Here is a 22,411-nt window from a genome sequence, read left to right as displayed (position 1 = left end):
GTTAATTTTGGCAATTCTATATAAATGGAAGAAGAAAGTCTTTTTAAAAAAATTAAATAACAACAACCTCATTTATAAACAGTTTTAGAATAGTTTATATCACCATAATCTTAATAAGGTAATATTTAAAATGAAAATATATAGTCAGGAAACCAATCTATATATTGGAATAAACTTTTAATGTCAAATTATCATTTAAAAAAATAAGAAGAAAACTGCTTTGTATTTAAAAGCTAACCTAACTTAGTAAATAAACAGTAATAAAATATCCCCTAATAATAATAACAATAAATATTATAATAATAACAGTAATAATAGTTATTATAATAATAGAGATAAAGAACATTTTCATCTGAAAAAACTTAAATCCCATTATATAAATAGTAAATATATTATCTATATATTTTTTTCTTTATTGAAAAAAATACATTATAAAAGGGAAACACATGAAGAAAATCCACTTTTTAATAACAAAATAGATGTAAGTTTAGAAAAATTCCATGAATAAAGAATAAGAATTTTAAGAATGTTAAATTTACTATACTAAGATATGAAAATCCGCTAATTTTATAAAGAATATTTAGAAAACCTAGCCTATTTTTTATACTGTTATTCTAAATATCTTGATTTTGAATTCAGTTAGACCTATTAAGATTACTATGTGAGAGAATATCCTAAAATTTTAATAAGATTTTAAACTGATATCTAGCTTTAATAATTACAAATATAAATTCATTAATAAAAAAATATTAATTTAACAAAAGGAAATCCTTCCGAAAATCTTTTTATTGAAAAAAATATTCCGGATATTTTCAAATGGGTTAATTATTTATTCACAAGTAACAACTAAACTATTAAATAAGAATATAAAATGCCTATCGCATTTAAAAATACAAAAAGAGTTTGCCGAATTTTCGAAATGATGTACCTGGGCCTTTCTGAAAGTCGTACATATATTTCAGAATTACTTGTAAATAATAAAAATCAATAGTAATTTTAAGGAGTTAATAATACAAATAATATAGGTAGTATTTACAATTACCCAGGTAATTTGATAAATAATTAATTTCCTCTTTTCCATTAAAAAGTCTTTTTAATGAATTTTTATGAAAATGATAAAAAAAAATAACAAATTAAGCAAATGTAAGAATAATTTAAAGAAAATAATGAAATTCTAGTCTTTATTTATTTAATATAAAAAAATATTAATTAAAATTTCATATAATCTCTTTGTTATGGATTAAAAGCACCCATTTAAGAAGCCTTAAGGCTTCTTAAATTAAATCTTCCTCCTGTTTTATATGAAGTATCTATTTTTTAGTTTTTTAGTTTTTTTAAAAAATTATTAATTAGTATACTCCTTAATAAGGTTTCGAATTAATAAAAAGACAAGATATATATGAGAATTAAAATATTTATAAACAAAAGAAAAACGAACTTCCTGTATATTTACGAAAAGTAGATTTCTCATAGACAATAAACAATTTAATTAGAGGTACTAAAAACAATACCGAAGAAGATAAACTATACAGTGCAAACTTAAGCAAACAAAATAATGATTTAATATTCGAAGAAGTTTCTCGTTTACTAGACACAACAAAAGATATATAAATTAAACAAAAATACGTTGAAGACATAAGTGAAGAAGCGTACATAAAAAAAATAAAAATAAAAAATTAAAAAAAATAAAATAAAATAGATTCGATGTAGAATCATAAAATATATTAAGAAAATTTGTCACTAGAAGACTTTCATGTTTAGTCGGATAAGGAGCTTTTACATTTGGTTCTTGGTCAACTTATATGACTGAAATAGTAAAAATCCAGAAATTAAATTTAAGTGCCGTAATGCCAAATGAAGTAAAAGTAACACTAGACATAAAGGAAGAAAAAGATATGAATATATGCTTATGGCCTGAATTCCATAACGGAGTTGCTACTTCATTAAAACTTTCAAAACAAATTATGAATATGAATGCTGAAAATTTAAAAACTTGGATTTTTTATCAGAAACCCGAAACAGTAGAATACGATCACGGAGGCTTCTTACTTGGATTAGGTCTTCTTGGATATTTAGACTGCTTATCCCCCACTGACATATTTTAGTATTTAAAGCCGAATCACGAAACTACTTCTGTAGGTATTCTCTTAGGTATAGCAGCCTCCAGGATTGGAAAATCAGATGACTCAACTTCCAAAACATTATGTTTACATATTCCTTTCCTACTCCCTCCTTCTTATGACGTGGAAATTCCTTTAAATGTTCAAACAACAGCCTTAATAGGGGTCGGCTTAATCCATAAAGGATCATCTAACCGATTAATAACGGAAATGACCTTGGCATAAATTGGACGAAAACCTGTTTCTGACAAATGCTTAGATCGAGAAGGATATTCTCTAGCCGCAGGATTTTCTTTAGGCTTAATAAATTTAGGAAAAGGCGCTTCTCATACAAATATAAAAGACCTGGAATTAGAATAGAGACTAATTAGATTTATTGAAGGAGGAAAAATAATGAACCCACCCTCTTCTATGTTATCTAGTAATTTTAATTCTGATAATAAAAGTAGTAGCATAAAAGAAGGAAATTCAGTTAATACACATGTTACTGCTTCCGGTTCTTTAATTGCTTTATGTTTGATCTTTTTAAAATCCAACGAAAAAAATGTATGTGATAAAATTACAATTCCGAATTCTTTCTCAACGATAGAAAATTGTAACCCGAATAATATACTACTTAAAGTAATGGCCAAAAACCTTATAATGTGGGATTCTATAGGAAATACTAAAGAATACATATATGGTTAAATACCTGATATTATTAGGTTTATATATGAAAAAAGTTTCAAAGAAGTCTATTAAAGATATTATCTTATATATAATGTATATGAAATAGATTTCAGCACTATCACAAGTATTTACCTTAATATTATTGGAGGATCTATTATGGCAATGGGGTTAAAATATGCTGGTACTGGAGATAAGAAAGCTGTAGAAACAATAATGGGTGAAATTTAAAAACTCAGAAAACTCAAAACTTCCAAATGTGATCTTGTAAATGATCCTTCAGCAAAATCTTTAATTGATTAATATAGTCTTTTTGTTCTTTTTTCAGTTTCTATACTTTCTTTTAGTTTAGTAAACGCTGGTACTTGTGATATCTAATCGATTAAAATGGCAAGAATAATAAGAAAAAAATTTCAAGATTCAGGTACTTTCCATTATGGGTTCAATATGGCTATTAATATGGCTATTGGATTCTTAACTTTGGGACATGGAAATTACTCATTTAATAGAGATGATATGTCTATTGCTGCATTGCTTATTTCTATATATCCATATTTTCCTAATAATCCTTCTGATAATAAATATCATTTATAAGCTTTGAGACATTTTTATGTTTTAGCTGTAGAATAAAAGTATGATATATATATATATATATATATATATATATATATATATATATATATATATATATATATATATATATATATATAAATATAATATATTTATTTACATCTATTTTTTATTATTTATATATTATTTTTTAATAAAAAATAAATACAGAGTATTCCATGCAGTAGATATAGATGAAGATAAAGTAGTAAATGTATTAGTAGAATTAAAATATTAGGATAATGAATAAATTTAAACTGAAAAATAATACACACCAATTCTTTTATAGGAATCTAAAAAAATTATTGCTGTAAAAGTTGTTGATGATGAATTTTATAAATTCGAAATGTCTTTTTAAAATTCGATTAAAAATCCTAAAATTATATATGTAAAGCGAAAATACTCTAACAATATAGAAAAAGATACTCACGATGAAAAAAATAAACTTAAATAATATTTCAAATAAACTAATTATTAAAGGCCTTTAGTAAACTTTGTGTTGATAAAAATTTCTAAATGTCTAAATCTTTAATTGGTTATGTATTTCCTTTTAAACCTAAACCAAATATTGATAACTCATTTGCTCTTTTTAAACATTTTGACTCTTTAGAGTCTTTTTCCGAATAAATTAATTCCTTTATTTTAGTAGAAGAAAGCAATAATTGCCCTTATAATGAAAGCTTGGAGTCTATTGATTAATTAATTCATACTTGTATTTAAGAAGATAGATTAGAGTTAATAGAATCTTAATTACATTTGCTCAAGAATAGCTCTTCTTTAATTAATATGGATTGCAACTATTTATAAAATTTGAATATTCTAATAAATTTTATGAAAATCATAATCAAATGAAAAATATGGGATTAGAAAATAGTTAATTGTTTAATTCTTAGAAAATGAATTTGTTAAGATATAGAATTTAATAAAAGTTTATTGAATAAATTATGAATAATAAGGTTATTTATTATTAATTATATTTATTTTATAAAAAAATAAAAATATTAAATTAATAATAATAAAAGGATTAAAAATTAAAATATTTAATAAGCAATTATTTTACATGCCCTGAAAACTTTTAATTGGATAAAGTAGATTTGGAAGAGTTCTAATCTTTATGTAAATATTAAATATTTCTATTTAAATTATTGATTTTTATTTATTTTCTTTTTTAAATAATTTATTTTAGAAAAAATTATGAAATTAAATACATTCCTTAACGTACCTTTTAAGCATGATCTTTTACTTATTAAAAAGTTTTTCGATAAATTAACAACTTTAAGTGGATAATAAGGGTAAAAAAATACTTTAGACAATAAATAAAGGTTAAATAGTATTTGCTAAATGTATCTTTATGTTTCATTCCCTTTATGTCCATAAGATTTATTAAATAATATAACTAATTTATACTTAGTTGAAGAATGCTAGGTAGTTTATTGATCATAATTTTTTTAAAAAAATTAATTATATATTTAGTTTTTATAATCGTATTAAACAATAAATATCAAAATAATATAAAATTGTAATTTAAATTCATATTTATATATATAAATTAGTAAAAGGATAATTATTCAAATTAAAAATAGATATAAATTTTCTTTTTATTTAAAAAAAATAATAATATTTTAAATAAATTAATAATATAATTTTATGAATTTTTATTTTTGTTACCTATTTAGTACTTAATCAAAAATAATTTTTGTTTTAAAAATTAATTTATTAAATACCTTTTAAAGCAAGAATTATATTATTTTATGTCTTCAATTCCATTTTTTTAAATAACAACAAAAATTTATTTTACTATCCGAAATATTTGTTTTGATTTTTTAAAAAACTATTTAAATTGAAAATTTTAAAACGATAAATTATTCATAATATTTTATTCTAAAAAAATAAGAAAAAATATTGTCTTTACAAAACGTAAATATATTAAATGTAAATCCAAAAAAAAAAAAATTAATAAAATAATTTTTTTATTTATTTAAAAACTAATTTCAATCAATATTATGAATGAGAAAGAAGGACTTTAAAAATATTATTCTAATTTGCATTATTATAAAATATGTTCCAAAATCCCTCAATTTGTATTGATTGCAATCATAATTTTTATATATTTTTCATTTTAATTTGTAAGAGAAAAAAATTAATATATATAATAAAAAAGATATTTTGAATTATTAATAAAAAATTATTTTTTTTACATAAAGACATATGTTATTCCTTTAATGCTTAATGCGTATTATTTAAAAAATTTCTAAGATAACTTTGATAGTTAAAACATAATAGAAATGAATATTTTAGAAATATCAAAATATTTTTAGTTTACATAAGCATAAGATAATAAAACTAAAGGGCTTATAATTTGTATATCTTTTCATATTTTATTATTTTTTTTACTTTGGTCAATGTATTAGACGACTTTCAGTAATCCTGGGGGAATGAACGATGTTATTTTGTTTTTTATTTTTTAAAAAAATTAAATTTATACATAATAGTGCAAATAATGGAATTAAGAAATCGAATAATTTTAAACAATTCTTAAATAAAAATAATATTAAATATATTCTTCAATCAAAGAATAATACTTGAATACATACATATAATTTTAAAGAAGTAAATATTTATTAATTTATTTTTATTTATATGGATTAAAAACAGCAAATATATTAAATAAAAAGGTACACTAAAATTAAGCTCATAATAAGATTTCGCTTTAATTTAAAATGATAATGAATAATTTAACATAAATTAAGATAAAAATAAAATTACAGATAATGAAGATGTAATTAAATAATAGTATATAAGTAACAAAATAATAATTAACAATAGAAAATATTTAAAGATAATAATAGAAGTATTAGTGATGTATATTATGATGAAATATCTGAATAAAATAATTTGGTATCTAAAAATTTTAATATGAGTAATTTATCGAATAAAGAAAACATAGAAATAAATGATTAAGAAGAATTCTAACGACTTTTAGATCAATTATATTAAATACATGTATAATAACAAATATAAGCTCGTTAATATAGATAATGTAAAAAATGCATTAAGTAATATATAGTATTATAATTAATAGATTTAAATAAAAAAAAAGTATTATGAAACCTCCTAGAACACATCATTGTTCTTAATGTAAAGCTTGTATACTAAAAATGGATCATCATTGTTAATGGGTAGATAATTGTATTGGTTTTTATAATTATAAATATTTCTTTTGTATGATTTTTTATGCATGTATATATAGTTATATTATATTTTAATATTTTTTTTTATTTATTTAATTTTTTTGTTTAACATAGTTCTAGTTATAGTTTTTGTATTTATAAATTATTTTAATTGTTATCTTGATTGTCTTGTTACAAATTCTATATCAATTGCTTATGTATTTTTGGTTGCTTTGACTTTTTATTTTTCATTTCTAATATTATGTATTGTAACATTCTTATTTTCTTTTCATATTATGTATACAAAAATATAATTAAAATTATATATTTTTATTTTATTTAAATTTTTTATTAAAGATTGATTGCAAGTAATAAAACTACTATTGAATTAAGTGAAAAAAAAAAAGATGAAAACGTAAATTTGTTATATTTTATTAATAATTAATTAATATTTATGTATATTTTATTTGTATTAAAAAAGAAATACGATTTAGGATTATTAGAAAACTTTAAATAAATTCTTGGAAAAAATCCTCTTATTTGGATTTTACCAATAAGTAAAAAAAATTAATTAAATCAATATAAAAATACAATATAAAATAAAATTAAATAAAAAACATTTAGATTATAGATTAGAAGGAGAAGGAACTTATTTTTTAACCAAATAAGAGGGAGAAACTTTATGAATAAATGAAATCGTTTTTATAAATATTGTTTAAAATAAATTAATTTTTATAATTGTTAAAAAAATAAAAATAATATAAATAAATACTTTCAACCTTAAAAATAAATAAATAATATATATTTATATATATAAATATATATATATATATATATATATATAATTAATATTTTCAATAATCAAGAAAATAAGCATTCACTTAACAATCTTTAATTTAAAATTCTCTTTTTTCCAATAGTTATTATGGTTTAGTTGCTTATATATTTTCTAACTCTAATAATGCTTATTCTTGATTTTTTTATGAAATTTATAATTATTGAATTAATTATTATTCTTTTTTTTCTAACTCTTTATATAATAATTCTTATTTTTATTTTTTCACTATTTCTTATTAACATTTTTAATTATATAAATTAATAGCTAACTATTTCCTATCTTAAATCAATTTGTGTTTTTTAATTTCTTAAATTTTATGTTATTATTTAATTTTACAAAAAATTTAATTATTTTTTTATAATGTTTATTATAAAAAAAATTATTAAACATTCTAAAGCTAATATTTTAAATTTTTAACTTTCCTTACATTAAAACTGACTTACTGTTATTTACTTAATTTAATAAGAGCATTTTTTTATTTTTACATGTCTCTAATTTATTAAATTTCTTGTTTTCTTTTATCTATTTCTTCTTATCTATTAATTTTTTATATTTCTTTAAAATTCTATCGACTTTAATAAGCTGTTTTATTTCTTATAATTTAATGTGTTTAAATTTATGTATATTATACTTTATTTAGTAATTATGCCTATTCTTTTTCTAATAAATTTACACGATTTCTTAATAACTATATGTTTTTTAATAAATCTTTTTAATACTTTCTTTCCTATAATACAATTTTATTATGATTTTCTTTATTTTCTATATAAAAAGAATTAATTTATTATTCTTTTTTTTAAACTAAAAATTCCTGTTTTAACTTTTGATTTTATTCATTATTTGATATTTATTAGGTTTTGTAAAAATTATTTTTATTTGAAGATTATTACCAAGACATTTAATCGAATTATTAAGAACTTATATATTTTTTTTAATTTTAATTATTTATTCGTATTTTTATCGAAATATAATAATAATTTTATTTTAATAAAATATAATAAAATTAAAATACTAATAATTAATAAAATAATAATATTATCTTAATTGAAAATAAAAAAAATTTGCAAAATAATCATTATAAATATATTATGTTTAACTCAAAATATATTAATTATTTAAATTTTTTCAATTTTTCGATTTATTATTAATTTATTTTTTAAATTAATTTGCAATATAATTTTTTTAAGCTTAAATAACTTTACAAAAAGCAGGAAAATGTTAAGCTTTCTCATTATCTTTCCAACTATTTTATTTATTCATTTCGTTAAGACTTGCTTTTTTAATGAAATTACTTTATTCGTTTTTTCCATAATACTATCCTGGTATGAAGGCATATTAACAGTCTTGTTTTTTATAAGAATTACCCTATCTACTACTATTTGCATTATTACTCTACTTATATTTGCTTGAAAATTCAAATTAAAAATTATCATAATTAAATTACTAATTAATTTGTTAATTTTAATCATAATTTATACTTTTTTGACTTAAACTTATATTAAAAATATTTTTCTAATTATAATTATTTTTTTCATAATATTATTATGGTTATGAAATACACATTACTTTTTTTTTTTCAATAAATAAAATACTTAAAAATTATAATTAAATATTATAGATATATAAATACCATTTTACTGCCTATATTATTCTTCATATTCAATATCATTATTTGGAGATTCAAATACTTAAAATTATTCAATATTTTATGAAATTTTTATTCTTTAAAGATTTAAAAAAACTTATTATTAATTTTTTTTAAATTTAATTTCTAAAACATTAGAAATTTTTTATATAAATAAGTCCATTTTAAACTAAAATTAATAATTTTTCACAAATTTATAAAAAACATTTTTTTTATGAAAGTAATTATAAATATTTATAATTTTAAAAATTTTAGGCTAAAATTTAATTTTCAAAAAACTATCCTAAAAAATGATTTTATTAATTTTATTTGTAAAGGGAATTATTTTTTATTTTAATTTTTCATAATAATTGATTATTTATCTAAAGCCATAATATTTGTTTTTAAATATTAATTTTTATAATTAAAAAGATAAAATAAATAAATTCTAGCATTTTTTATTATTAAATAAAAAAAAATCGTTCATTTTATTATTATTTTTATTTTTTTTATTATTATTATTAATATTATTTTTACTTTGTTTTTTTTTATCATATTTACTACTGTAGCTTAACTTATTATTTTTATCATTTTTTATCATATGAAAGATTCTAAGAAATTTTTCTTAAATTTTTAAATTATTCATTTTATATTTATGGAATCTGATTCTATTAACTTTCATTTTTAGATTACTATTTTAAATCTTATTATTTTACTGTGTTTTTTTTGAATTTAATCTGTTTTTCACTTCAAATAAAATTTCATTTAAATCTTAATTTTATTTTATTGTAATTTCTTTTTATTTTAATATTTAATTTTAAGTTTATTTTTATTATTTAATAGATATTTTTAAATTACTTATATTATTATTTTAAACTGTATTATTTATTGAAGCATTGTTTGATAATTTTTAACTAATATTAGATTTTTTGTTTTTTTCATTTTCTATTTTTTATTATTACTTTAATTAATTTTTTAATTTCTATTTTTAAAAATAACTTTTTTTTCTTTTTTTTATCTAATATTTTATTTATACTTTTATAAGATTCTTAATTTGTTTTTTATACATTATTACTTAAGTTTTAATTTTATATTTTTTTATTTTAATTCTTCATAATTAAATTCAAACTTGTATACTCCTAAATATTATTAAGGATTTTTTTTTTAAAAAAATGTGAATTATTTTAAAAGACTTAAGATTTGTTTTATTAACTAGAATTTTATAAATTTTAGTTATTTGTATTGTTATTTAAATTTCTATGAGAAAATATTTATTTAGGACTATATAAATTATAAACATTCTTTTTGTTCAATTAAAAATTCTTATTTAATGAATAAAAACTTTATTATTACATGTTATTATTATATGAAGCTGATAAGTTTTAACTAGAATTTAATTTATGACTACTAGCAATATGATATTTTTATATTTCTTATTAACTTTTTACTTTTATACTACTATTTGCATTTATATATTCACCTGAGTTTTAATTTTCATTTAATTTATGGCTATAAATTGAAATATCTTTATTTTTTATTATTTCTTTACTATAATTCTAGTCAAATTTATAACTATTTCGAATATCTTGTTTTTTATCGCTCCTTATAATACTTTAATTTGTTAAATTTAAAAACACATTTGTTTTTTATTTTTAATTATTTTCAGTTTAATATTTAATGTTATTATTTATATTTACTTTTTTATTTCTTTTTATTTTATCATTTAATTTACTTATTTCGTTAGAATTATTAAATGAATTTTAAGAATTTAGAAATAAATTTTACTCAATTGAAACTTATTAAGGTGTTTTTTCTTCTAAATTTAGTTTTTACTAAATTTCAGAAGTATTTTGTTTTAGAAATTTTTATAATTGAGTTTAATTATTGAAATTATTTTATTGCCCATTTTCAAAATGTTAATTTTTTAAATTATTTTAAAAACTGTTATTTTTTAAAGTAAAATATCCTTTTTCTGAATTTACTTATGATTAGGCAAAAAGTGAATTGTCGCTTATATTTTAAGGCTAAATAATTTAAGTTTGCTTTTATATAATATTTTAATTTTTTAATATTAATTCTTAACATTATTTAATTAATTATTAATTTTATTAAATCGTATTTTAATCTTATTTTATTACTTATTAATTATTTTAAATTATATTCTAGTGTTATTATATTAATCCTTATAAATTTTAAAGTTAATTTTATGGACCATAAGTGTCACCATCTTAAGTTTATTTTTTATTATTATTATCTTAAATTTTATAATTGTTTATTAAGTTATCATTATTTTAATTATTATTTTATATTTGATTCTAATTATTTTATTTATTATTAGATTATATTTCCTCATCTTTTTAAGTAAGGCTTTATTAAATATTATTTTCTTAACTATTTTTTAGATATGGACCAGATTTTTTTTGTTAAATTGAATAATATTTTATATAGTTATTATTTTTCTTTAATAAACTATTATCATTTTAAATATCTTTATTATTTATATTTTAAAAAAAATTACTACTTTAAATATTATTTGGTTTATTATTTAATTCCTATTTAATATCATTATTAGGATTTTAAAATAAATTATTTTAAGATAAACTATTTTTATCATTTTAAAAATCTAAATTATGAATATAATTTTTAATAAATTAATTATTTTTATCAAAAAAATGAGAATTTTCTTTACTTTCTTTTTTCAAAACAGATGAAAAATTACTAAAATTACAATTATCTTCATTTTTATTAAAACTGTAATTATTTATTATATTTCTAAAAGGACTTTAAGGAGGTTTAGAAGATGTTTTACTAATATTCTTAATAGGAGAAATCGAATTTTTTTAAACAATACTATTTTTCTTTTCGCTAATAATTTTATCAGTGATACAAATTTAACTTTTTTATTCAGAAATAAAGCTTTATGAAGCATTCAAAGTATCGCTTTTATTTGTGTGTTATCTTTAATGAAATGTTTAGCTTTTTTACGATTTATGAATTTTAAGAGGAATTGAAATTTCGTTTGTTTTAAAATCGAAGACATGTTAAGAATGACTTTATTTTTTTATATGTTCAAAAAAATTATTAGAATATTATTAAGAAAAAGATTATTTTAAAATAAGAGAAATTCTACTTTTTAGTTAATTATCTGAAAATTCATTTTTTTTTTATATTTTTTTATTAAAAAAATGATTGTTTCTATTAAAAAACGAAGAATTTAATTCATTATTAATTTTTTAAAATGAAGAAAAAAGAAAACTATTATTGTTTTTAGAAGAAGAATTAATATTTATGTTAAAATTAAATTAACCTTTATTATTTTAGTTTAAATTATGTTTTTTTATAAATTCATCTAAATAATTTTGTTCACTTTTTTTATTTCTATATTCAATAATTTAATTACTTTTTGATTGTAAAAAAACAGTTTTTTTATTAAATAATATTTCTTTTTCGAATCTCAAATATTCGCTTTTTAATTAATTATTATCAAATTAATATTAACTTATTATATTTGTACTATTTTTTAATATAAAACTATTTTCATCACTTTTATCAAATAAGAAATTTTATTTACTGAAAATATTACTGTTGCTTTTAGTTTATTTATATTCGTTATTTTTGTTTAAAATGTTAAATGATTTAAATGTTTTTTAGCAAGAATAAATTAAGTTTTGAGTACTTTTTGAGTTTTATTCTTGATTTTTAATGTCTTATTAAGTATAATTTTCATTATTTTGTAACATTAATTTAAGGAAACATTCTATATTTTTGCTTTTTTTTTGCGTCTAAGGCGCTTTTTTTGGAAGATTTAAATCCTCGAATTATATTTATATATTTTGGCTTTATTATGATATATTTTAATTCAACTTTACTGTTGCTTATAATGTATTATTTTAATGTATACTTATTTTCCCAATATTAATTTTTTAAAAGGCTTTTTTTTTTTTATTAATTGGGTTTGATAAATTTAAATGTTTTAATTTATTTTTTAAAATAATTTATTCATTTTCATTATTAAAGCTACTTTAAAAGAATTTCTATTAATTTTAAATTTAACAACTTACATTTAATTTGCTTTTATTTATTAAGTTATTACTTACTTTAAAAATTCTATTTAATTCTTAATTAAATCTTTAATATTTTTTTTTAACAAAAAAATACCTATTTTTTTTTTATTTACATATTTTTATATGATTAGCAAGATTTATAATCATTTATCGGTTATTTCTTTTATAGAATTTAATTAAATATTTAATTTTAAGAATTTTATTTTGGAGTTTAGCTAAATTTTCTATTATTAAAAAAACTCAATATGCTATATTCATCAATAAAAATATTATTATTTTTAGATTCTATTTATTCTATTTTTATTTATTTCAATAATATTAATATGTTTTTATTTTTTACATAAATATATTGCTAAATATAAAGAATTATTTGATGAAATAAATTTTATTTCTTCAACACTTCTTGAAAACTAATAAATTTTCGGAGAATAATTTAATATATTTAATTATTTTTCTTTCAAAATTTAAAATCGATTTTAATCAAAAAATACATTTTTTTTCAAAATATTAATTTCAAATTCTAATAACATATATTTCTGTAAACCATATATTTTTTCTTCACAAAAAAACATATTTTTAATGCCATTTTTTCCTTCATATTTGCAACATTCAAAATCAAAATTAAAAAAAAATAATTCTCCTTTTTAGTTTAAAACACACCCAAAATCATAGTTTTCTTTTATACTAAATTCGCTAAAATGAATGTCGCTATTTTTATTTATTTTATTCACTTGAGGTTTTTCCATATTTTATTAATCTAAGCCTATAATAAATAAATCCCCATTTTAACTTAAAGCTATTATTTTGTCTTTTCCTAAAATTTAACATTATGTAAACTGTTCTTCGATATTAAGTATTTAAGGAATATTTTTATCTTATTATATTTAATCAATTTAATCGAGAATATATATTTTTCCATTTTCTTTTTTTTTAAATTATTTTTTAATATATTTCTAAAATAATTATATGTTATATTTATAACCATTTAAAGCTATCGCTATGTTCTTACTTCCCAAAGAAATCTGTTTAATGCTTTTAAATTTGTTTAAAATAATGAATAATAATAAAATTCTAATTTTTATTACTTTTATAAATAACTATTTTTTTCAAATTCGTTAGTTTCTTTAAAATAGTTTTATTTAATAGATCCTGTATTTTAATTATCAAATCCGTTAACATATATAAATAAATTTCCATATTCTTTTTTAATTTTATTTATAATTATTTTAATGTTTTTTTGAGTGAAATTAATATTTTTACTTGATAAACATATTTAAATGTAACTATTTGATTAAATATCAATTATCTCTATATCTACTAAAGATTAAATTTATTAAGGAACTATATTAAATATATCTTAAGATAAATAGGTTTTATTTTAAAACATTTATAACCTCTAAACCTTATTTTAATCTATTAATTTTAATAAATAATTATGGTATTACTTAAACATATTTTATTATTACTTGTTAAATATAATATATGGTCTTTTTATATGTTTATTTTTTAATAAAGTTGCTAGTTTGGATTGTCTTCAATAATAAATCTATTATTCTATTTGTATAAAATTAATATTTTTGAGAAATATATAAATCAGAAAATAAAAAAATAATTAATATTTTTTAAAATGAATGTATTTATATGTTTTTTTAACTTTAAGATTAGTAAAAACTATAACTCTTTACTTCATTAAATATTATATTTATTTCTTGTTTTTTTTTTTTTTGAATATATATTATATAATATTTAAATTAATTAATTAAAAATAGATTAAAAAATTTTAACAGTAAAAAAAACTAATTTTCAAAAAACTTTATAATAATTCTGATTTAAAAAGATTCCAAATTTCCAATTTTTTTAAATATGAAATTAAACTTATGAATACATTTTTTTTTATGACTTAAGACAATAAATTTTATAATAATTTTACTATAATATTTAAATAAATATTAATTTTATAAATATATATTATAAAAATTAATTATATACAAAAATAAATAATTAAAAATACTTATTTTAATCATTTATAAATAGTATAATTTTTTAACATATATGTATTTTTGTTTAATATTTATAAATAAAAAAAACTTTACAAAATGAAATATACTAAATTGCTTTTTAATTTTTCAAATTAAAATTAAACATAAAAGTTTATTCCAATACCCAAAAAAGTTTATTTTTAAATTAAAAAAACTCATATTTTTAAAAAAATAATAAAATAAAAAGGTATATACATAATAAAAAAAAGGTTTTCTTAGTAAAATTTTTGGCAATTATACATTATCGTATAATACATAATATATAATATAATTTGAATATTTAAAAATAAAAAAAAATATGAAGAGAACCAAGTTACAATTTATCTTATGAATTATTTGAATTTTTAAATGAAACAAATTATATATAAGAATAATTTCCTTTTGTTTTGGAAAATCCAGAAATTCATTCAAATATAATGATTTTACATGTTTAATTATTAAAGCAAAGAATGGTATTATTTTAAAAAAATAAAGAAATAAAAAAAAATATTTTTGAAAGGTTAGTGAAGAAACAAAAATAGCGAATAATGAATCAGAAATATTTATGTTATATTGCAAAACAAATCATTTTATAAATTTTTCAATAAAATTTAATTCCGATTTACCAGCAGAAGGTTTAATTTATATATATATATTTTATTTATCTATTATATTCTTATTTTAATTTCTAAAAGATTTTAGATAGTATTATATTGATAGTTATACTTAAAAATATAGTGTTATAGACTAAAGCTTAAACAGATTTTTTTTTTAAATTAATAATTCTGTTTTATCTGATAATAATGTTAAAAATCTTAATATTTTATTAAGAAAGTTTATATTATATAATTAATATAATGAAGAACATCCATATTGCTAAAAATTAACAAAATATTATTTAGCTCATGTAATAAAAAATTATAATTTATTAATTTAGTATTGGTTTATTATTTATTTAAAAAAATAAAAATAAAGAAAAACTATCTTTCTTCTATTCCTTATATAAATTTAATTAAATATAAAATTAATTGGGGATTATAAGAAGATTAGAAATTAATAAATGACCTTTCTTGAATAAAATGAATATCTAAAATAAAATAATTCAATATATAATGAAATAATAATTAATAAATGTATTTATATTGAAATTTATATTTAAAACATCTCTTAAAAAAAAAATATTAATATTTTAATTTTAAATTTTATTTTTTATATTTCTTTTAACTTAAACAAAAATAATAAACAACTTAATAGATTGTAAAAAAGAAAAATATTAAATCTTATAAATTTTAAATATTATGTTTTTCCCTCAATAATTTTAAATTATAAAAATAAAAAATAACATTTTATAAAAATATATTATTTTTTAAAAAAAAACTCTCCAATCATATTTAATGAATTTTAAGATACAGATATTTATATTAATTAATTTTTAATTTAAAAAAAAGATAATAAATAATTAATTAGAATTTAATATTAAAATTAAAAAATTAAAAAAAATTAAATAAAAAAGAAAATGGCCCCAAACAAAGCCCCTGCAGCAACTGAAAAGAAAGTAAAATAATAAGCTAACAAAGGATAAACTAAAAGACACAAAAAAAGAGTTGAAACTTTCGCCATTTATATCTTTAAAGTATTAAAATAAGTACACCCTGATGTCGGTATCTCAAAAAAAGCTATGAATATAATGAACTCTTTCATTAATGATTCATTCGAAAGAATCGCCCTTGAAGGTTCCAAATTAGTTAGATTCAACAAAAGAAGAACCTTATCTTCCCGTGAAGTATAAACTGCTGTTAAACTTTTATTACCTGGTGAGTTAGCTAGACACGCTATCTCTGAAGGAACTAAAGCCGTTACTAAATTCTCTTCTTCTTGATATGAATTTACTTTTAAACAAAAAAAAAATATTTTTATATATGTAATTAAACTGTGTTCTGTGTTCTTTTTTTTGTTATGTTTCTGAATGTGTACCTTTTATTTTATAAAATTTAATTTTTTAAAAATGTTCAGTTTATTTATTTTAGAAAATTAATATATAAAAAAAAATATATACTTATTTAATTATTTTTAAATATAATGACATAAAATATTATTTATTTTTAATAATAATAGTAGAAACAATATAAAAAAAAATATATATATTATATTTTTTTTAAGGACTAATAAAAAACCTTTAATTTGGTTTTAAATATATAAAGGTAACTATTTATTTTAAAAAAAAAAATTGTTAAAAAATTTTTGATATAAAAAAAATATAATAATTTTTATTTTAATAAACAAATATATATTAATTTTTAGTTTTCTTAATTTTTTTATAATTGTAATAAAAAAAAAAATATAATAAAGAAAATTATTAGCAAAATATATAACTAATAATTATAGAAAACGCAACAAAAATATTTATTTTTTAATAAAATAAGTTTGAAATTATTAATTTTTTTAAAAAATATATAATTAACTTAAAAAAATATAAATTGATAATTAAATATATAATTAATTATATATGTAATTATAATTTAAATTAAATAATTATTATTTTATTTATAGTTTTATTTTTATTTATAATTTTTATTATATAATAAATAAATAACTTAAATTTTGTGAAAATATTTTATTTAAAAATGGTTGATATTTCAAATACAATTGAAAAAATAATAGAATCGGATAATAGTTATTATTAGAAAAGAAACGAAATAATGGATATTATTTTAAAGCAAAAAGATAAGTATAAATTATTAAATAATATAAATTTAAATATATTAAAATAAATAGACAATAATATAATAAAGTATTAGATAAAATAAATGATGTCTTAGGTAGTAAGAAACATAAGGGTATAAACAAATTTTATGCTATGCTAGTAAAAATATAGATTTATTATAATAATAAATAATTTAACATTTATTTATAACAAAAAATAGCTATTAAAAGATTGTGTAACTCCCCAAGATTAAAAATCGAATACTGATTTTGTAGTTAGTTTATTAAAGCATTCTGTTTTAAAAAAAATATAAGAAATATGTGAATTTGATAAAGGAAATAAAAAAGAAACAAGAGGATAAACAATGTATAAAGAAAGTAAAAAAAAATATAAATAAAATAAAATTTCTTATTTATATTTTTTTTTATTAATATAAATATATATATAAAAATAAAAATAAATTTTTTATTATTATTAGATGAATATACTGGTATTTAAATTATTAGATTATGTATGGAATGTATTATGAAATGGGCAAAAACTTGGGAAAATGATAAAAATGGAAAAAAATTATAATTTATATAAATTCAAGAGAACTTAAAAAAATAAAATATTTAATTTCCTGATAGTTATTTATTTTTCGAAGAAAAAAAAGCTGCTGCGCCTGTACAAGAATCGAAATAAATTGCTAGTAAACCTAAACCAATCAATTCAAGCATACGTTTTTATAAAAAAAAAATTATTATATTTTTGTTTTATTAATATAGCTGATTTAATGTTAAAAGCATAAAATTAAATGATAGGAATATTAGAATTTGTAGATTAATGTGAAACTGAAGAACAAGCCTTAGATTTTCTTTATGAAGGTAATATATATATATATATATATATATATATATATATATATATACAAATACTTAAATTATTTTCGTATTTTTTCTAAAAATCTTAATACAAAAAAAAAAATTTGTATTATAATAAAGACTTTAAATTAATAAAAAAATATAATAATTAAATAATTAATATAATAAATACATATAAATATATATATATATATATATATATATATATAAATATATATTTAATTTTAATTTTTTATATATATGCATTTACAAATATATTTATTTATATTTTTTTATATATTATAAATATTTAGCCCTAGATGCAAATTTACCAGATATTTAAAATATATAAAATTAAATTCAAAATATTGATTTAGATGAATTAGATAAACTAGATGATTAATAATAAATATTTGCGATATCTGAATACTATAATAATTATTTAGACTATCATTTAATGTTAAAAAAGTAATAAATAGATTATGAAAAATTCAGAAAGCTAACTTTAGAAGAAGCAAAAATAGCATTTCCAATGTTTGTTCCTTAAAACTTTTAAGAAACGAAAAAAATGCCTGTAAAAAAATTAACGGCATCTTAATAATAAGAATAATAATCATAATTTTTATAAACTTAAAAAATTTTACAAAATCAAGTTTAGGATGATTTGGGAAATAACTTAGATTAATTCGAATCTTAAGGAGCTTAAGTAGATACATTTTAAAATCAAGAATATGAGAGAGAATAAGAGATTAAAATAAAAGAAGAATACGAAAGAAGTAAAAAAGAAGAATAAATAAGAATAAAAAAAGAAGAATAAGAAAGAAAAAGAAAAGAAGAAGAAGAATACTAATAACAAATAGATTACGAAAAATAAAAATAATTATAATAATTAATGTAATAATAATAATTATAATAATAATAAACCCAAATTAAAAAACAACAGTCTTTAGAATAAAAAAATATTGAATTTCCGACATTTGCAAATATTAACAAAAACTAAAACGATAGTAATCAATTTAAAAATGATATTAATAATTATAATTAAACAACAAATAATAATAATTAGCTTAAAAATAATAATAATTAACCTAAAAATGATTATGATAATTAGTTATAATCTACCTCATATTAAATTAAAATTGCAAATAAAAACACATTAAAAACTCAATCTAGTTAAAAATATATTAATAGATCTGGATTTTTTTAAGATAATTATGTTGATTTTTCTGATTTAAGTAATATTTTTTTTTTTTAAAAAAAAAAAAATTTAAATAAAAAATAAATTAAAGGTAAAAGTGACATTTCTGTTTTCGATTTTCCTATGAAAAATATGCAAATAAATTAAAAAGAACATAGAGGTACTCTTTATATGGTTTAAAAGAATAGTTTTAAAGTTTTTAATAATTATAAAATAACTCCTTAAATTATTAGAAGATTTAAAGTAGCGAATTTAAAAAAAAAAAGTATTCTTATTTATTCTCATGATTTTTAAGTCGGGACTATTTCGGAAAAAATACTTGATATTAATACTTAGAGGTATGTTATTAAGTGTAATTTATATTTAGGAAATAAAGTAAATCATTTATTTTTATAAATTAATGTCTTGTTTATCTTATTTTTTTAAAAAAAGTCTGGCTTTACAGTTGAAAACTTTAAATTGAAATTTGAAGGAGATCAAAGTATTTATTTTTATAATAAATAAATTAATTAAATTTTTTCTTATTTGTTTTTTAAATAAAATATAGATTCTAATTTATATCTAAAAAATGATTTATTTCCAGATTAAATAGGAATAAAAAAACAAATTAAAGTAGAAGGGATTTTAAATTATTCAAGATAACCTTATGGACTAATAAACGCAGTTGTAAGTGGCACTATTAACTAAAGAGAATTTTATTTCAATTTGTTTTTACCAAATTTATTACCTAAATATATAAACTTTAAAGATTTTTCTGATAATTCTTAATTATTTAAAGTAAAATGGTAATTAAAAAGGGATGAAATAATAAAAAGCGAAATATTTATTTTGAATAATAAAGTTATTAGAAGCCCTAATTATTTCAAGAAATATTTGCCTTAATTTAAAGAAAACATAACTTTAGAAGAGTTTTCTTAATAAAGAAATACTAAATAATTTGTAAATTATAAACTTAGAGGAACCGTTGAATTAGATATTTAGAAAATAGAATATATGTTAAAGTTTATTGTTTATCCAAATTATAGAGCTTTAATAAAAATTATTCCCTTTTCGGGTTATGTTGCTACAGCAAAAACTTTAATAGATCATTTTGTTTTCATTTTTGGATAAGATTGATTTTATTTATATAAATATATATTTATTTATTTTTTATTTTATATTTATTTAATATTATTCTAATAAAATATAAAATTTAAATCAAATATAATTTTTTTACTTTTACTAAAAAAAATAAAAATAAAAAAATATTACATTTAAATTTTTAAGTTTTACATTTTTATTTAATATTTATTTTAATTTTGTTTGTTTATTTACGTAATAAATTTTTATTTTTGATTATATTAAAAATATTCAATCCTCAATTTCAGGATTATGATGCAGCGCTGTATGGTTTTAAATAATCTTTAATTGAAGGATCTGCTTTTTTTAAATTTCTTTTTCTTTTATATAATTTAAGACCTAATGGAGAGGAAATCTATTTTTTGTAAATTAAATAAAAATTTATACAAATAAAAAAAGTACTTCTTCGGGAACACTTGGATTATTATTAATGAAATTTCTTCTAATTTCATAAGATTATTTATCATCTAATATATTATTGTTATATATTATTTCCTAATTAGATTATTTGTTTTCGCTAAGTTATTATTAAACATTAGTTGAAGCCTATTATTAATTATGTAATTATTACTATTGTTATGTAACTTATTATTATTATTATTATTATTATTATTATTATTATTATTATTATTATTATTATACTTATTATTATTCAACTTGTTACTATTATTAAATTTATTATTATGTTTATACTTATTATTCTTATTATTATTAAAGTTATTTTTTTTTTATATCATCTTTTTTTTAATATTTTTTAATTTTATTTATTTTTACTTTAAGTATTTTAAGTTTAATAAAGATGCTTTTAATTCGGTCTCAATAAGCATAATAATCCGTTTGTAAAATAAGACTCGTTTCCATTACTTTAATAACTTTCTAATATTTCAAATATTTCAGGTTCATCATTTATTACCATTTCTTATTATTTTTTAAATAAAAAATATTTTACTGTTTTTTTTTAATACCTTTTAACTTTAGTTTCTCATTTTCTGATATTGTACCATTTTTATATAATTCTGCACTATAATAAAATAACTTAGCATGAGGTAATTATAATTTATCCATTTATTTATATAAAAATTAATAAAAAAATTTTAGTTTTTATTATTTAAAATATACTTTTAATATTTTATATAATTAATTTTTATAAATGAATTATTCTATATTAATTTTTTTTTTTTAAATAATTCTATATGTATATTTTAAAATAATTTTTTATTTAATTTTTTTATAAATAAAATTTTATTTATATAAAAAAAAATTGATAAAAATTTGATAAAAAAGTAAAAAAGATACAACTTTATATCGTTAAAAATATTTTTTTATTAAAAAAAAAAAATATAAATATTAAATAATAAAAAAGTTTGTATTATATATTAGAATGAAATAATTTAAAAAAATTTTTAGTATTAATATTAATAGTTAATAAATTGAAAATA

At 16.5% G+C, this 22,411-nt stretch overlaps 4 protein-coding genes across 4 annotated transcripts, besides 38 other annotated features; 3 read left to right on the top strand and 1 right to left on the bottom strand. All coding sequences in view use genetic code 6, as the record gives it.

Annotated features, from left to right (window-relative positions):
• Positions 1-24: 24 nt before the first annotated feature.
• IMG5_201700 (hypothetical protein) lies at positions 25-4,824 on the top strand (the record flags this gene model as incomplete). The annotated part of the gene is made up of 7 exons (XM_004023980.1): positions 25-118; positions 765-970; positions 1,354-1,649; positions 1,700-3,418; positions 3,567-4,351; positions 4,418-4,511; positions 4,582-4,824. 5 exons carry the CDS (start codon positions 25-27, stop codon positions 4,207-4,209), a joined length of 2,958 nt encoding a protein of 985 aa, XP_004024029.1. The 3' UTR covers positions 4,210-4,351; positions 4,418-4,511; positions 4,582-4,824.
• Positions 274-332: a microsatellite.
• Positions 276-332: a microsatellite.
• Positions 1,656-1,696: a microsatellite.
• Positions 3,424-3,508: a microsatellite.
• Positions 3,509-3,549: a microsatellite.
• A 172-nt stretch (positions 4,825-4,996) lies between the features above and the next one.
• Positions 4,997-5,036: a microsatellite.
• Positions 5,037-5,911: 875 nt separating this feature from the next.
• Positions 5,912-5,976: a microsatellite.
• A 1,386-nt stretch (positions 5,977-7,362) lies between these two features.
• Positions 7,363-7,409: a microsatellite.
• A 506-nt stretch (positions 7,410-7,915) lies between these two features.
• Positions 7,916-7,944: a microsatellite.
• A 966-nt stretch (positions 7,945-8,910) lies between these two features.
• Positions 8,911-8,949: a microsatellite.
• Positions 8,950-9,515: 566 nt separating this feature from the next.
• Positions 9,516-9,559: a microsatellite.
• A 240-nt stretch (positions 9,560-9,799) lies between these two features.
• Positions 9,800-9,861: a microsatellite.
• Positions 9,862-10,710: 849 nt separating this feature from the next.
• Positions 10,711-10,761: a microsatellite.
• Positions 10,762-10,931: 170 nt separating this feature from the next.
• Positions 10,932-10,983: a microsatellite.
• A 101-nt stretch (positions 10,984-11,084) lies between these two features.
• Positions 11,085-11,174: a microsatellite.
• Positions 11,085-11,191: a microsatellite.
• Positions 11,112-11,206: a microsatellite.
• Positions 11,207-11,600: 394 nt separating this feature from the next.
• Positions 11,601-11,635: a microsatellite.
• A 3,398-nt stretch (positions 11,636-15,033) lies between these two features.
• Positions 15,034-15,079: a microsatellite.
• A 670-nt stretch (positions 15,080-15,749) lies between these two features.
• Positions 15,750-15,791: a microsatellite.
• A 792-nt stretch (positions 15,792-16,583) lies between these two features.
• IMG5_201690 (hypothetical protein) lies at positions 16,584-17,003 on the top strand. Its single transcript, XM_004023979.1, has one exon. The coding sequence runs from the start codon at positions 16,626-16,628 to the stop codon at positions 16,986-16,988; it is 363 nt and encodes a 120-aa protein (XP_004024028.1). The 5' UTR covers positions 16,584-16,625; the 3' UTR covers positions 16,989-17,003.
• Positions 17,004-17,355: 352 nt separating this feature from the next.
• Positions 17,356-17,414: a microsatellite.
• A 175-nt stretch (positions 17,415-17,589) lies between these two features.
• Positions 17,590-17,648: a microsatellite.
• Positions 17,591-17,624: a microsatellite.
• A 15-nt stretch (positions 17,649-17,663) lies between the features above and the next one.
• Positions 17,664-17,692: a microsatellite.
• A 116-nt stretch (positions 17,693-17,808) lies between these two features.
• IMG5_201680 (hypothetical protein) lies at positions 17,809-20,969 on the top strand (the record flags this gene model as incomplete). The annotated part of the gene is made up of 11 exons (XM_004023978.1): positions 17,809-17,837; positions 17,885-17,972; positions 18,034-18,190; positions 18,292-18,504; positions 18,581-18,679; positions 18,970-19,229; positions 19,314-19,431; positions 19,945-20,013; positions 20,149-20,228; positions 20,286-20,334; positions 20,812-20,969. The coding sequence occupies 11 exons, from the start codon at positions 17,809-17,811 to the stop codon at positions 20,967-20,969; spliced, it is 1,320 nt and encodes a 439-aa protein (XP_004024027.1).
• Positions 18,683-18,723: a microsatellite.
• Positions 18,826-18,893: a microsatellite.
• Positions 18,836-18,894: a microsatellite.
• Positions 18,870-18,960: a microsatellite.
• Positions 19,394-19,499: a microsatellite.
• Positions 19,412-19,499: a microsatellite.
• Positions 19,525-19,577: a microsatellite.
• Positions 19,531-19,577: a microsatellite.
• Positions 19,654-19,692: a microsatellite.
• Positions 19,686-19,751: a microsatellite.
• Positions 19,906-19,940: a microsatellite.
• Positions 20,970-20,987: 18 nt separating the features above from the next.
• Positions 20,988-21,034: a microsatellite.
• Positions 21,035-21,050: 16 nt separating this feature from the next.
• Positions 21,051-22,037, bottom strand: IMG5_201670 (hypothetical protein; the record flags this gene model as incomplete). The annotated part of the gene is made up of 4 exons (XM_004023977.1): positions 21,051-21,074; positions 21,375-21,439; positions 21,747-21,890; positions 21,938-22,037. 4 exons carry the CDS (start codon positions 22,035-22,037, stop codon positions 21,051-21,053), a joined length of 333 nt encoding a protein of 110 aa, XP_004024026.1.
• Positions 21,520-21,686: a microsatellite.
• Positions 22,038-22,093: 56 nt separating the features above from the next.
• Positions 22,094-22,146: a microsatellite.
• Positions 22,147-22,411: the final 265 nt, after the last annotated feature.

The sequence above is a fragment of the Ichthyophthirius multifiliis genome (genome assembly GCF_000220395.1).
Source record: "Ichthyophthirius multifiliis unplaced genomic scaffold scaff_1120509251426, whole genome shotgun sequence".
Taxonomy (NCBI): domain Eukaryota; phylum Ciliophora; class Oligohymenophorea; order Hymenostomatida; genus Ichthyophthirius; species Ichthyophthirius multifiliis.
This window is presented reverse-complemented; position numbering and strand designations above follow the sequence as displayed.